This window comes from Aptenodytes patagonicus, chromosome 5 (genome assembly GCF_965638725.1).
Source record: "Aptenodytes patagonicus chromosome 5, bAptPat1.pri.cur, whole genome shotgun sequence".
In the NCBI taxonomy this organism is placed as follows: domain Eukaryota; kingdom Metazoa; phylum Chordata; class Aves; order Sphenisciformes; family Spheniscidae; genus Aptenodytes; species Aptenodytes patagonicus.
In genome coordinates this window covers 26496149-26506061 of record NC_134953.1, presented here as the reverse complement: position 1 = coordinate 26506061, position 9913 = coordinate 26496149, and the positions used below count along the sequence as shown (strand labels likewise).

General features: G+C 52.3%; 1 protein-coding gene across 1 annotated transcript; it reads right to left on the bottom strand.

Moving 5' to 3' along the window:
- Positions 1–6217: 6217 nt before the first annotated feature.
- NANOS1 (nanos C2HC-type zinc finger 1) lies at positions 6218–7356 on the bottom strand. The gene has a single exon (XM_076338135.1). The coding sequence runs from the start codon at positions 7266–7268 to the stop codon at positions 6492–6494; it is 777 nt and encodes a 258-aa protein (XP_076194250.1). The 5' UTR covers positions 7269–7356; the 3' UTR covers positions 6218–6491.
- Between the last annotated feature and the right edge of the window lie 2557 nt (positions 7357–9913).

The window sequence follows — 9913 nt, the reverse complement described above, 5'->3', positions numbered from 1 at the left end:
GCTGCTACAGTGTCTTGACTCTTTAGTGACTTCCTGCAGTGTACGTTAATGCAGAACAGCTGTTGAACAACTCTTTTCTGTATGCATATCTGTTTCTGTACCAGCTGAAGGAGAATGTGAGAACACCTGGGATGGTTTCTTCCTGAGAAACCTGGTTTAATTTTAATGTGTGTAAGCAAAAGTTGTAATACTCCTCTTGGCCTTTTCCTGTCCTCTCCTGAGCTTTCCAGGTCCTATTCACTTCTCAGGAAAAACTTGCTCTCGTAGGCATCTTCTGAGGGCCAGACCTTTGTGCCTTTAGAGCCTGTCACTTCATTGCTTGTTGAGTCACAGAATTCCTTCAGAACATTCATGTTTTCTAAACAAACAAAAATGTTTATTTGTGCCTCATGCAGTCCTATAAAGGATGGAACTAGAGCATGGCAGCTGTCCAGTAACAGAGCGCCTCCTGGATTCAGGGTAGCGGGTGCTGCTGCTGTTAAGTGAAACCCCTGGAGCTTGCCAGTCCAACTTCTTGCTGTGAAGTCAGACTGTGTTGCTCAGAACCATGTTTCTCCAGTGTGGTCTTGAAAACCTCCAAAAACCTCCAAGGATGGAGACTGCACTACCTTCCTGGGCAACCTCTTCCAATGCTTGACTCCTCCCACAGTGAAAAAGCATAACCTTCTCTCTCTTTGGCTTCTACCTGTTGTCTCTCATCTTCCTGCTCATGCACTGCTGTGAAAAGCCTGACTTCGTTTTTGTGATAACTTCCTGGTACGTACTGGCTGGCTGCTGTTGGTCTCCCCAAAGGCTTCCCTTCTCCAGGCTGAACAAGCCCTGTTCCCTCAGCCTTTCCTCCCAGGCAGGTGCTCCAGCCCCTGGCCATCTTGCTGGCCCTCTGCTGAACTTCCTCCAGTTTGGCAATGTCCTCCTTCTACCCGGGGGGGGGAAATATGGGACCCGGAACCACATGCCACTGTCTCCAGGTCCTTGAGATAGATGTCAGGCCGGGTCCCAGGACAGACCCCTGTGATGATACCCCACTCCAGGTGCAGTCCAGCCCATCGGCCATGATGCTGAGCCTGAACATCCAACCACTTTTTCTGCCCACCTGGTTGTCTAACTATCTAGGCTGTAACATCCTAACTTGGGCACAAGAACATCATGTGAGAGATGATGAAAGCCTTGCTAAAGGCGAGATGAAGAACATCCACTGCTCCTTCCCTTGTCCACAAAGTTATTTTGTTGTAGAAGGCAGGTGAGTCAGGCATGATTTACCCTCAGTAAATCCATGCTGACTGTTCCCGACCACCTTCTCCTGCATGTGCCCAAAAACATGCTCTGAGAAGATTTCCTCCATGATTTTCCCAGGGACTGAAGCGACACCATCTGGCCTGCGGTTTCTCAGATGGTCCTTTTGGCCTTTTTTGAAGACGGGTGCAACATTTGCCTTTCTCCAGTCATCAGGGAGATGTAAAAAGTGATTATACATCCAGTTACATTTTTTTTATTTTATCCAAAGCAAGCTATTTTTACATGGGGATAAATGTTAGTGATCATTGCACCAGCTAAAGCTCTGCTCCCAAATCTGTGTTCTTAACTTCCATTATTTGAGATTGTGGTAATGTTGCCAACACATGTAAAATTCTCAGGACAGGGCAGCTTGAGAAAAGACCTAGAAGATGTGAGACATGCCAGTGTGTTTATTTTACTGCTCTCATTTTAGACAGAGTGCTAACTACAGTGATCAAAAACCACTACTGACCAAATCCAACAGCTAAAACCTCCATCTACTGCCATAATTACACATTAGCACAAAGTTTGGTTACCTGAAAATGTTGAAGTCAAACGAATTACCTGTCAAGCATTGCTGTGTTTGATTGATTCATGTTCAGTTAAACATGTAAAATTTTCAGTGAACCTTAGAAGAATACAAACTGTCACATGCTATATTTAGAAGGCAGGACTTAAGGCTGCTGCCGGTTAAATGGATGCAAGCGCTGCTCGGCTAAAACCAGTCATCTCCAAGAGCAGAGCAAGGCAGGTGATCAGGCATGAACAGTTTCTTTCCTGCTCCAGGAGCAGCCCAGAGACTGACCCCCAGCTGGTGGCAGGGCTGAGGGCTGTCACAGTGCTCACCAGAGGTAGGGTATAGACATTTTGGTTACATTTTCTCTAAAGTGCCTTTGTTCTAAAAAATTAAAATAAAATCAGTATTTTATGAGAATTGGCAGACCAGTGCAGGGGCAATGAATGAAGTGATGCCACTCCAGCCTGGGCACAACCACAACTGCGCCTCAGGACAAGTCACAGCCGTGGTTACATGGGCCCCAGTGCAGCCACGAGCGGGACTGGGAGCACACTGGGGAGCTTCGCTGCAGGTGGGCTGGTGGACAGCCAGGAGGCAATCTCAAACAGGAAGAGTACCAGAAGTCTTCTCTTGCTGTAAATGAACTGTATCTATCTTTGTTGTTTTAATGTCCCTGGGCTGCAGTCATTGGCAGGAACTGTTACATTTAAGCAAGTTTTCCTTCTGTAACTGAAAGGTACTGTTAAACTGTGTGAGCCTAGAAAGTAAAGGTGTTAGGTCAGCGAAACACAAGATTCAAAATCTACCTGTTATTCAGGTACTAGTACCCATCCTGTGTGGTTTACTGCAGAACTGCAAGAAGTAGGCGTAACAAGAACGCCCAATTCTTCTTATTTTGCCTTGGCAGGACCAGCTTGAACTGAAATGCTCCACACTTTGTCTGCTCCTGCTCTTAAAAAGAATTATTAATGCATTTAATTATGGTAGGATGGAGATTCTACAAGCTATCCCACTGCCTTTTGCTAATCAAAATCTCCCTTGCTGCAATTCAAGCTTTGTCAGTCCTTTCACTCTTGGGCAGGAGGACAATTTACTGGTTTTGCTACATCTTTTTCCACATTTGAAGATTTAGCGTATTACTCTTCTGCTTTGCCCAGACTACAGGCATATTAGAAGTAATTATCTTCCTCCCCATGTGACTGTTGCAGACTATCTCCAGTATATATTAACCTATACATTTGGTGGGTCAAACTGGCACATCTACGGGAAGTAAAGACATTTTATAGCCATCATGGTTTAGTCCTATGGCAGCTACCTGAGGCACTCTGGTCAGCAGTAAGACTGAGAGCAAACTCTGTCCAGATAGAACTTTCACTAAAGATGGGTACAGACTCACCAGACTTCAGCTGGATCAAGTTATCTGTGCATCCAAAAGTAGTTTTTAATTGGAAGTGGCTTGCTTTTTGCCAAGACTAGTATCAACTGAGGATGATCGTAGGCTATCCAATACTCCATGTTCATCCCTCTTAGCAAAATATCACGATGGAAAAGATTCCATCACTTACATGCTTAGGAATATTTCCCTGTAATAAAGTGATTCTCTGAAGATAAAATACTTGGTTTAAACAAGTGGCCGTTATCTTTTGATTTGCAGATGCCTGTAGAATAAATGAAAATAATACCAGGCTTGCTTTTCTTAGACCTCTTCTGTGGAGCATGTAACAGCTCCCAACCTGTGCTGCTTTCAGATTAAGCTATTTGCTGTTCCCAGGATTTAAGTTACTAATGTAAATTGCTTTCAGTAATTTAAGGAATCAAACTATAAGCACTATCTATTGTAATAAGCTTTTCAGAGTGACCAAGAACAAGCATGTTCCTGCTTACTCAGTGCCACAAGGAGCATGCTGGTGCACAAGAAATCACAGAAGTTTACTTAAACCCAAAATGTCCTTAAAGGTTCAGTCTTTATAAGACACTGACTTGCAAAATTTTAAAGGGCAAGTTGTTCTGTTGAATGATCATGTAAAGTAACTGAAGAGCCTTGCTCTCAGGCTGCCTTTCGCTGATTCTGAATCTTCATCATCTCCTCTCTGGAATAGTTTGGGTTCCTCCCCCCCCGCAACTGGTCTTTTGAAGCTGTTACTCTACTGCCTTACCTGTTAGGACTTTGACCAGACGCCTAATGCCGTGTAGTGGCTACGACAGGCAGCCCTTGGCCTTTCCACAGCAAGGCTGTAAGTACATGTGTAGGATGAGAGAGGAACCAGGAGTGACAGGCAGCAGCAGAGGCCACTGATACAAGAGTTTTCCTCTACGTAGGCAGAGGGAAGAAACAGGCACTGCAGACAAGGCAGGGGATCTTCTGGTGTCTTGACGAATTTCACACATTGCAATAGGGCTGTTGCTACACAGTAGCTTAATGTACAGACCAGAGAGGAGGGGTGGGTACATCGCAAACGCTGGGAGGAGCACCTCCAGTCCAGCCCTGCCAGAATTACCCCTCAGAAAACACCTGAGAAAGCTTTTCTTCGGTCTTTCTTGCTTTTGTGTCCAGTAACAGTCAACTGCATTAAAACCTATGTATTGATCTTCAAACTTCCCACAAGGAGGTAACAAAAGTACAGAAGAAAACTCTTCCCATAGCATCACACTTGAGCTTGATTCTAATGTGTGGTGGGTACAGATTCAACCTATGTGGACCAGGCATCACAAAACCAAACACATCTGACCTCTAACAGCTTGGAAGAGCTTGTGGTACAAGCCCCACAGAATGAGAGACAACACACAACTGGTATTTAGCATGAGGAGAGGGTAGCTGCCACAAGGTTAGCTGCAGCCACTATGAAGTGTTATTTAATGCAAGCCTCACTGCATTTGGTAATTAGACCTGACACCATCTTTGGAGCCATTTGATGAAGATTTAAGAGAACAGTTCCACACAAAATCAGTTTCTCCCTCCTGATTGCTACAGCTGTGAGTCAACAGCAGTGATGAATAATGAACCCCAGGCCCTCCTTCCCAGCCCACCTTGCATGTGTTTCAACTTCATTCTCCACTGTCCTCCTCTCCCCCTCTCCTCCCCCATCTCCCACCCCATTGAGCAGCTAATCAAAAGGAATCCACACAAACCTGTGTCACCCCTCACTTTCCTAATTCCCTTTTTCTGTCAGGACTCATCTCCTTTCTCATCCTCCTGGTGATGCCCCAGCAGTTCCTGAACAAGGCTCTCCACCTCCCTGCTTTTGGGAGGGCCACCCTCACGGACCGAGCACCCCTCCGTGTCTCAGGTGTCGGTAAGGCCATCTACAGCATAACCCTCTCTGCACTGAGAACTTGGACACCCGCCTTTCAGCTCCGGAGGACTCCTAAGCAAACTACAAACCTGCTGCTGCTCCTCGTCCCACCTCCGAGTCACAATAAAAGTGATTTCTGATCTCTTGAGGATTAGAAGCAACGTAGCCCTGTACCTCGGTACCAAGGAACTGCCATCATCTAGGGTCCAGGTCTTCAGCACCAACCTTACATTTTGTATAGTCTATGTAGTGTTAAGGATATTTGTTAACCACATGGGTAGATCCCTCCCACCTTGCAATGAGTTAAAGCCACATTCTCTCAACTCTTGAAAATACGTCACCTCCCCTTCCACCGTTCTGCTACGGTCACGGCTGTCCGCTTTGTCCAGGTCTCTTCTCTCCAGAGGCTTCCCATCACCTCCTCATTCTCCACCATAAACACAAGCTGCATCAAAGCTTATTCTCTGCCATATTTGCTGCCTTTCCTTCAGCAGAAAGGGCTCAGTCTGCACCTCGGCCCAGAGCCATTACGTTTTCAAACAAGCACTTTGATGCTTTCTCCCGTCAGACCTTCCCTAAAGCCGCCTATCAGACACAGGGGGCCTGCGAGACCAGCGCCGCCCACGCCCACTAGTGGGACGGTTCAAGGGTGGCCGTGGGGCACGGCACTGCTCTCCCATCGTGCCAGGTAGGATGCTGCGATTTTGGGGAGGTGTTAATCACCAAGCGAGTAACCGAGCGCAGGTTTGATCGCGATTTGCTTCCCGGTTTTAAGATCAGCAAAGGAAATTGCTCGGGTGTTTACTTTAAGACCTGAAAGGCGGAGTGTCGTACCCTAACTAAATACCCTGCTATTAACAGGCAAGACGACAGCTCTCCCGCCCGGCCCCCACGGTACAGCACCGGGCTGAACAACCCAGCCGGACCCCCCGACGGCGCCGCCGCTTTCCCCCCGGCTCGGGGGCAGGCAGAGCCGGGACCGGCCGGCGGCAGAGGGCGGCGCTGCCCCGCTGCCAGCGCCCGGGGACGCGGGGACCCCGCCACCCCCCCCCACCCCCGGCCCCGCTCTCTGCCCGGTGCTTGCTTTAACTCCCCCCCCCCCCCCCCGTTAGATCTCGCTGTAAATCCGTTTCCGTAAAAATCACATATATATATTTTTTTTCTTACAATAAACAAATACAGTGCATCTAAGCTGCGCAATTCCCGCGGCCCGGCGCCGGGCTCCGCGCGGGCCAGCGCGCACCAGACGCCATCGGCGGCACGACACCGGCCCGGCGCTCCCGCTCGCCAGTCTCCGCCTTTAATATATTAACGTGTGAAAGAACAAAAACGCCATCCGCTTTAAAGACAAAAACCCAAAGGAAACAGACGGGAGGAGGCCAGGGCCGCCCCCGGGGTCCCGGCGCCTAACGGCCCTTCTTCCCCAGGGCGGTCCGGGCGTGTTTGAGCTGTTTGGCCGCCTGCATTTTGGAGAGGGGGCAGTACTTGATGGTGTGGGCATTGTCGCCGCTGGCGCCGCAGAGGGGGCAGGTGTAGCGCCGCAGCACCGGGCAGAGGACGCGGCCGTCGGGTCCCTTGAGGATGTGGGTGGTGTAGAGGGCCACGGCCTCCTTGTTGTTCCGGCAGAAGACGCAGACCTGCAGCTCGGGTTTGAGCAGGCGGGAGGCGGCCCGCGGGTGGGTCGGCAGCCGCCCCGCCACCACCACGCCGCCCCAGGTGTGGGGCGAGCCCTCCCGGCCCGGGTGCTCCCCCGAGCAATCGAAGACCACGGCGGCGGGGCCGCCGCGCCCGGGGAAAGGGCTGAAGTCGGCGAAACGCTCCTCCAGCAGGCCCTCGCCGTGGTGGTGGTGGTGGTGATGCGCGCACAGGTCCAGGTCGTGCAAGTCCAGCGCGCCCTCGAAGTACGGCCCCGCCGCCTCTTCCTCCTCCTCCTCTTCCTCCTCCTCCTCCTCGGCCGGCGGCACGGCCGCCGCCACCACCACCGAGGAGGGCTCGGCGCCGAAGCCCTTGCCGGGGCGCACGGCCTTGGTGATGAGCGTGGCCAGCCCCAGGTAGTCGTTCCAGGAGTTGAAGACGTTCCCGCAGGCGCTGTGACTCCGGCCGCCGTAGCGGGCGCCCGGCAGGCACTCCACGGGCGGGAGGTGCCGGTGCTGCTCCAGCTTGCCGCCGGGGAAAGCCTCCATGGGGGTGCAGCCGCCCGGGAGCGCCCGCTCCCCCGAGCGCGGTGCGGTGCGGGGCTCCGCTGGGCGCCCGTCCGCGCCCCCGGTCCGCAGCCGAGCACCGGCCGCTCCCGCCACCGCCTCTGCGAGCGCGCGCCCGCCCGACGCGCCTCAAATAGGGGGCGGTGGCGGGAGGGAGGGGGGCGGCCGCCGCGCTCCCATTGGCCGTCGGCCAGAGCCCCCTCCCGCTCATTGGCTGGCGGGCGGCGGGGAGGGGCGGGGCGCGGCGCGGCGGCGGGGGGGCGCGCGCTGGCGGCGCAGGTGTGGCGGCACGTGCGGGCGGGGCGGCGGCGGGTCGGTCTGCGCGGCGGGGCCGGGCGGTGCCCGCGGAGCCCCCGAACCGTCGGGGCCCGACTGGGGAGCGGGAGCGCCGGGGGGTTCGCGGAGCGGCCCGTGTGGGCCGGATCCGGCACAGCCCAGGCCCGCCGCGAGGGAGCGGTGCCGCTCGCAGCGGGCAAAGCGCCTGCACGGGCAGGGACGGGTCTTTTCCTCCATCTGCAGCAGAGCGATGCAAGGGTAAAAAAGTTTGGTAATATGCAACCCAAAATGGAAAGCAACTAGTACCTGGTAAACTCATTAAAGGCAACAAGTGCCTTCCCATAGGTGCTAGTAAGTTGTATGGGGCAGAGGTGATTCTTCTCTGGACCCCTCTTAAGAAGTGGGTTTGATTATTATTAGCTAAAGCTAATAGAAGTTTTGGATCGGGTCTCAGACGAGGTACGTGCGCTCACTTGAGTGCTGCTTGGGTGTATGGAACCGGTTGGGTAGACTCAATGCTAGAAAGGGACGGGGCTGACCTACGCCATGGCTGCGAGCGCGTCGTGTGCGGTGGGTGCATGCAGAGGGTGCCGTGCGAGGGACCCCGGACAGCAGGATGGGCAACAGGTGTCCCGCAGCCCCCACCCAGTGAGTCTGACAAGTCTGAGTGTCGGTGGCTCAGCTCTCGCCCCTCTGACGGGTGCTTGCTGAGCAGCCGACGCACTGCTGGACGAGGGGCTGTGGTGGGGAGACAGAAGTCCCCTTTCTTGCCCCTGACAATTGCCATCTGGTCTGGCCCTCCAAAACCAGATCCTCCTCCGGGAAGCATCACATGCATGCTCTTCCATTTGGGCAAGAGGAGTTAAAAATGCAGCCGCAATTAAAAATCCTATTAATTTCCAGCCCCTGGTAAGAGCTGCTGGGCCGAGCACAGTAGGTGGAGTTTTGTCAGCAGTAAATCTGTCTCCCCTGTGCAGGGCCTTGATTTGATTTCCCCCGGCAGGTAAAACAGCTTTACAATGTGGTTGGTTTGCAGCTGAAATCAGCAGGTTTCATAAGCTCAGATATCAGAAATACCTCCCGAGGGGCCGGCTCCCTGCACCGCCAGGCCTTGATACGCTTCTCCAGCCGCGTGAAGTGGCTGGGAAGTGGGTGTACCAAGGAACAATGTGGACAGCTGCAGGGAGTTGAGCCGGCTGGGAGCAGCATTTCAGAGTGTGAATGCTCTGGTTGGAAAATGGAGCTCCTTTCTGTACTGAAAACATTTGCAAAAGAAGTCCTGTTCTGGAGCCATGCTCGTGGTGGGACGCGGTTCTGCACCAGGTGACCACAGGGACATTTCACAGTTGTGCGGCGTCAGGCTCAGCCTAGAGCCCTTCTCCGAGACGCAGTTACATGACAGGTCTTTTCTCTATTCAGTGGAGCGTTTTGGGGCCTGTCCAGCGAGGCAGAGGGGCATTGCCTCTCTGAACACAAATGGACGGCCCGATTTTCATGAGGGGTGAGTGCTTGCAGGTTGCGCTGGAGCCAGCGGGGGATGGCAGAGGTAACAGATGAGTGAAACAGCGCAGGGTGATCAGTCAAAGTGGTCGAGCATCACATCCTGGGGCAATTGTTGTCGCTCATCATCTTCTCTTGACATTTTAAGAGGAAATCTTGGAGAGTGAATAATTTCAAATCACTTCATAGTATAGCAGTGTAATTAGCCCAGGCAGAGAGGAAAACAGTCCTGTTCCCTTCACTCCTAATGCAGGGAGTGATGAAGAACACAGAGCAGCATTAAAAATATCCACACTAGAAAAATACTGTGAAGGATAGATACCCATCACCAGCACTGCAGTAACAGCACCCTCTGTTTGAGTGACAGCTCTGGCAGAGCTCGAGTCCGTCGGCAATCCAAGTGTACAAGGTATGTTGCAAAAGTTATTCCGCTGCTTTCCCTGTCCAGACTTTTGCAAATGGCCCCTCACGTTCCAGGTGTTGAGCAAAGACTCAACAGCTTGACTCGGGTTGGGTCTCTGCAGAGCTGTCAGGTGTCATCAGACTTCAACCGACCTTGCTCGTTGGGTGGCATGTCACAGTGCTGGTAGGGAATGCTGCTGTTGATATTGGAACAAATTGATGTCTCAGTGAAACTCTTTCATCAGTTTCAAACAGCAAACAAAAACTATGGTCAAGAACAGCTAATGGACAAGTAGCTGCTTCTAGGAAGGATGCAGCATTGGCATTTCGGTGTTCTTTGAAAATGTTTTTCCTTTGAAATGTTGAGAACTGCATGAAAAACTACTCCTTTGTCCTCAGCTGGAGGTTGGGACTATTTCTGACTCTATCCCAAACTACCCTTTTGGCAA

Coding starts and splice junctions, on each gene's coding strand:
- NANOS1 (XM_076338135.1), bottom strand. CDS start 7,268: ATGGAGGCTTTCCCCGGCGGCAAGCTGGAGCAGCACCGGCACCTCCCG.